General features: G+C 40.4%; 1 protein-coding gene across 7 annotated transcripts in view; it reads left to right on the forward strand.

The window, feature by feature from the left end:
- The window catches only part of LOC101473739 (uncharacterized), a 53,080-nt gene extending 52,222 nt beyond the window's left edge, over window positions 1–858 (forward strand). For all 7 annotated transcript variants that reach the window (XR_001341891.4, XM_014409749.4, XM_014409748.4 and 4 more), the window contains one exon: window positions 602–858. Coding sequence is in view for 6 of the 7 variants with exons in the window: in XM_014409749.4 (XP_014265235.3) it covers window positions 602–673 (72 nt within the window). In the remaining variant the exon portion in view is untranslated. The remainder of the gene's footprint in view (window positions 1–601) is intronic.
- Window positions 859–6,000: the final 5,142 nt, after the last annotated feature.

Below are 6,000 nucleotides of genomic sequence, written 5' to 3' on the forward strand. Positions count from 1 at the left end.
AGTTAAAAGCCCAACAAATGCCAAGATAACATAGTTGGACAGGCATAACAAATATTCTTACGTCAATAAGAGAAACTGTCTCAGCTTGGTGTGCAGCGAGTCCTTAAATGTGATTGAAATGGATAGAGAACAAAAAAAGGACAAAATCCAGCCGAGACCTGACACAGATGAGATATATTTGAAGGTTCATAAGAACTTTGCTTTCATGAAGCCATTGTTAACTGAGAACTTTACCTGAAGACTAGTTAAAGAAAACAGAGGAAAGCTTGGCTAAAAGTTTGAGCTGTGTTGCAGAGTAAAGGTGGTGATATCATTTTTCCAAGCAGAATATAAATAAATAAGGGCCGGCTCAAGACTTTTTCTCTGTACTGCATTTATGTGGCATGACCATATCCATTTATATTTTTCCTGTACGTCGTGTGTTTTAACCTTTTAAATTAAAGTGTGTCGAGCAGAACACATCTGGGATTAGAAGCTGTGACTGTTTTGTTGTTTCTGACTTTGTGGGGTTTTTTTCCTTTGTGTTTGTGTGTTCGCTCTTTTCTGCCCACATGCGCATTATTGCCTCATAACAGTAAATGACTTTGTTTGTCTTTAACAGAGCCTGAAAGAGGGACTCACCGTGCAGGAGCGCATGAAGCTTTTTGAGGCAAAAGATTCCAGAAAGATTTAACCTGAAAAGTTTTTTGCTTTTTTTATTTTTTTTTTTCTCTATTGTTCTTTTTTTTTTACGCTTGCCGTGCCATCATGGGCTGAAGATGTTGGGGTGGCATCTGAGATCAAGGACTTTAATCTATCTGTTCTAAGCCTCTTTCATGTTTTAGCTCGATCTTGTCTCTTATTTTAATTCTTAAAGTACATACACTTACGATCAGGCCAAGTTGGAGTCGTGTCAAACGCGCTGTGAGAGAGATTCGATTACAGCTTTTCTGTTGATCCTCCAAAATGCCAAAACTGACAGCAATACATAATATGAATAATATATAAATATAAATATATCCCAATATTGAATTAAGTATCTGCTGTATTTTATTATTGTAATAGTGTCTATATCTAATAATTTTTAACGTGCTTAATGTTGCACCAGTTCTCCTGTACATAACTACTGGACACATGTAGACTATGGTTTGCTATTATTGTTGGGGCATCTGCTGTACTATTTGATTGATATTGGAAAACAATGTGATGCTTACCTTGGTATGATGTATGAGTGTTTTATAAAACGGTGTGTCTGTGTGTGGAAGTGGGGGGGGGTGAGATTGCACTTACCTTTTGACTACTTGAGGCTTGTTTTTATTCGTCTCAGAATCGGTGTAGTGACTTCCAGTCGATTTATTGCAGTGCAACCAAACATGCTGACTCGCGTCGCATTAGGTGACCAGCCGTGATTTGTTAGCGATACAGGAATTTATTTCAAATATCTTAAATTCTGACTTTGTGTTTGCTTCAGTGTGAGAATTATCATCTCCTTAAACCTGAACCTGTTTTTTGGATTTGCATGATCACGTTGCCTCCTTTTCCTACTCTTTGCTTTAGTGTGGCGCTCTAGACAATTATAAGCTTTGCTTTGCAAGTCCTACTGTTGAGATGCTGAGATTGAGATGTTTTACTGTAAGCGGCAGTCTTGAAGCACTTGGCCCAGTCCCTGACCTCTTACTGAAATCTAGTCGTGCCTCAAACTGAGTGAAGAATATAGACATCCATGAAACCTGTGCAGCTATGGATACACACTGTATAGTATTCAAACCACGCCTTGTGTATATAAATATATGCCACACAGAAGACTTCTGTGTTTTGTTTTAAACTTGTACCTTGCTCTCTAGCTCTATAAGAAATATATATGAATATTTTTTATTTTAATTTGAATGTATAACGTCAAATAAATGAAGTGTTTAAAAAATCTGTGGCTTGTATTTTTCTTTTTACAGACTTGGGATTCAGCAGTTTGTGCACCCATTCCTTACACAATTCTTCGTTAATTTATTATTTAGCTGTAAGGTGTGAGTCTGTTGTAAAGGCTCACCTTCTAGCACATTCACTTCACCAGATGCACCTTGTTTCTTTTCCTCACCTTTGATTGGGTGTGGTGCTTGGCCTTAATTGCACTCACCTGTCACACATTATATGTCACACAGTATATAAGGACTGCACTCACCTACCCCTCACTCTTTCTTCACTCCCACATGGGGCGGCAGCTGAGGTGAGTTTCTCTTTGAGTCTCCTGAGTTCATGTATCATTTTGAGTTACTTAAATCATACTTTATGTCCTTTTTAGAGAGAGCAGTCCATGTGTGTCTTTCTTTCCTTCCTTCTTTGCCTTATTGATTTGAGTTGAGAATAAAAGGAGAACCCTGTGAATAATTCTGAATCAGATGGCTGCTTTTTCTTATTCTAACCAGATGAGCCCATGATGCTGATTGCTTCAGCCCTGAACCTTCCTTCCTTCAAAACAGAGTCTGTGGTGGAAGGACCTACTCACTGGACACTTGAATAAGTCCACCTTTCCAGTACCAGGTTGGACTCACTGATTGCCTTCAGAGCTGCCTTTAATTCTTTTGTAGATTCAACAATGTGCTGGAAATGTTCCTCTGAGATTTTGGTCCATATTAACATGAAGGCTTCACACAGTTTCCATGGTGACATCCCAAAGGTGCTCTATTAGATTGACATCTGCTGACTGGAGGCCTTTTGAGTACAGAACACTTTGAGCTTTGTGCCATAGTGCGTTACTCAGATAGGTACACTGTGGTCATAAAGGGATGGACATGGTCAGTAACGGTACTCGGGTAAGCTGTGTTGCTTAAATGATGCTCAGTTGGTTCTAAGGAGTCCCACATTTCCTGAGAAAATATTGCTTTCCAGTCTTCAGTATTACCATTCTGATATTTGGCATCAAGAAGGTATTTTTACTCAGAGCTCACTGATAGTTTCTCGTTTTCAGTCTCTGAAGAGATGTTTGTTGGGAACCTCAGCCTGTCTGCCACCAACAGCCATGCCACATTCAGAGTCACTTAAATCACTTCTTTTTCCCACTCTGATGCTCACGAGGTTTTCTTGACCATGTCTACGTCCCTAAATGCCCAGAGTCAGTATCACAACAGTCAGGATGTTCTGTGCTACCAGTGCCTGGAGGCGGCTGCTGTACAGAACAAAGCTGGTCAGATGTCTAAACTCAGACCCACCAGTCTAGGTATGTAGTGGGTAAACTGATTTATTTGTTGAATGAGTAGTGAGCAAAGGTGAACAGAAAAGCAGAGAATATTGACTACCTTAGATTTTCTAGGTCCTGGAAGGAGCCTTGTTCAATAAAGTCGAGGATGTTTAATCGGAGGCTGAGCTCTGTTATCTTCAACAGTTTACTGAGAGACCTCTTGGTTGCTTGGTTCAGCAGGCTGAGCTGTGGGTGGAGCTGGGTGAGGGCACTGAATGCTTTTGACTCATCTGCAACTTGAAAAATAAACTGGCACCAGTCTCTTCAGAGGGATGAACCACTTATGGTCAGTGTTGTGGATTTTGTTCTTATCAAAGCTAAATAAAACCGGGAGGTTATGCAGGCCTTTGAATATGTCCTGATGAGCAGTGAGATTATTTCGATTCAGGGTTTTGAGAACCCTCAAACATAGTACTGGTGGGATTTAGCCTGAGTGTGTTCCCCTTACCCAGTGACAACTGAGCCACATCTCCAAGATTTGCATCCGGAATAATAACCACTTCCAGGGATTACGTTCCACGAACCTGGAGTTGGGTTCAGATAACTTGGATCCTTTTCAAGTTAACCGGTTTCAAATTAGATTCAGACAAAACTTAAAGTGCAAGAGATGCTACAAAAACAAAGAAATGCAACATTGCATGAGCTACACATACATATACTTATTCTTTTACAGAGATTTCTTCATAAACAAAGAAAAAAGCCCCAGGAGAACTTCTGGATGTTATTTACTAAGAGATTGAGATACCTAAGAGTTGAAGAACCTCCAACCTCTTCACAGCTGAATGACTTGAGCATGTTGAGAGACAAATCAAGTTTCTGAACCACAGGAAGGATCAGAAGGAGGGTTCATAGGTGAGCACTTGCATCGTGGTGGATGTGTGAGATGTTGTTGGTTTAGAACATCCAGGATGTCCAGGTCTCTGAATTCTCCACCTTTTAGAGAAACTAACTGGTTCTAGCTCTGCTCCAGGTGTTTCAGCCTAAGCGATTCACCTGGGATCTCTGATCTTGTTCTTCTACAAGTTGATTGTAGTTTGTTATCAGGGAGGATGCTAACAAGATCACAGAGGTTAACAGAGTCACGGTTTGGCCACCACAGGACTTCTGTCTGGGCATTTAAAGCCAAGAGTACAGCAGGCTGAGGTGCTGAGCAGAAGCACAACAGCTCACAGCATCTTGACATCACAGCTGCTTCAAGACTGCAGTGAGGTCAGGCCTGAGAAATCTGAAGGTGCAGCAAGCTTTATTGGCTCCAACAGCTAAACACGAACGGATGTTCATCACTATGAGAGAGCTTTTCTTTGCATTCTTGTTGTCACGTACAAACTAGTCAGTGATGTAGTCAGTGGCTGATCTGTGATGATGGTAACGCACTTTTATCTTGTGGCTGATGTCTGAGGAAATATAACCCACGTCGTGCAAAAGATCACCCCGGTGAGTTTCTGTCGTTTCTGTCATTCGTGTTGTTTTCCTTTGTATTGTCAGCACTAACCCCAGGGATGCTCATCTGGCTTTGTCCACTTGAGGGCGCTATCATCTTGGCTCTTACTGTTCCCGAAACAAGAAAGAAAAAAACACCCAAACAGGCCACAGACGCATGTTTTTCTAAGAAGCATCCAGATTATTTAATTTCACAGGGGTGGATTTTTTTCTGGATGCTTTTGCAGAAATTTTCTGTAAATTAAAGGGATTTTTTTTCCAGCCAAGGAGAAAATCTACAAATCAAAGATTTATATTATTCTTTCATTTTCTCCTTCTACTACTCTTAGTAATACAAACTACCTTGCACTGATAAAGACTTTCAGCACCTTCATTCGACCCTATATAATCATTGCCTCTGGTTTAATAATCTATTCATTATTATTATTATTATTATTATTATTATTATTATGTATTTATGGGGATTTCTTTAACTATTTGTTTTTTTTCTGATGTTCATAGGAGAGATATAAATCTAGTCTAAATTTCTTTATATGTATAACAACAATAAAAAACTATTCTATTCTAATTATAAGAATAAGACCTAAAATAGAAGAAGAGGACTGTTGTTTTTCATCTTGTTAGTTAGTGCAATGACAAATCATACAGTTTCCATGCACCCATCGCCTTCTGCTTATCCACTTCAGCCACCTTTCCCAGCTGCCATAGGGTGAAGGCCGGGCGGTTCGGCTGTCTGTTGCAGAAAACGAAAACATAAATTCAAAGCTTATTGTTCTTTCTTTAGCAGGAAAAAAAACGTGTGATATTGCAGGGACTAAATGTTGAATTTGCTGTTAAAATGAGCGGACAGTCATTTTTGGCCTGACCTCTTGAGGTCGAACATCCAGCGGTGGCTCTTCTGGTCGTGGCAGCTGACCTTTGCTGCTGCGTCTGGAGTGTGATGGTGGTGACGGGGCTAAAAGACGTGGGGCAGCCCTGCTCTCTGCGTCAGTCCTCGGGGGAGACAGGTCTCAAGTTTAGTTTATGTGGAGGTCGGCCCCGCAGCCAACCTTAGTAGTCGCACAGGTAACCCAGCCGATGGGCTTTGGCTTTAGGAGCTGCTTCACCTTTAGGACAACGTAGGCAAATTCAGGTCACGGTGCCTCTTTGGATCTATTTGTCTTTTTTTTTCTCCCCTGTTTTTCTTTCTATCGATAAAGACTACAATGATAGCATTTGGCTTTGTGATTGCTCACCGTGCAGCAAAATGTTCAAATTAGTACCTTTTCTTTGCAAATATTGATTAAAATCTTCCCATTTTTCATTATTTTATGTGTCTTAACCCCTATTTTGCTCTGTTTTTGAAAAGA

This window comes from Maylandia zebra, linkage group LG8 (assembly GCF_041146795.1).
Source record: "Maylandia zebra isolate NMK-2024a linkage group LG8, Mzebra_GT3a, whole genome shotgun sequence".
NCBI lineage: Eukaryota > Metazoa > Chordata > Actinopteri > Cichliformes > Cichlidae > Maylandia > Maylandia zebra.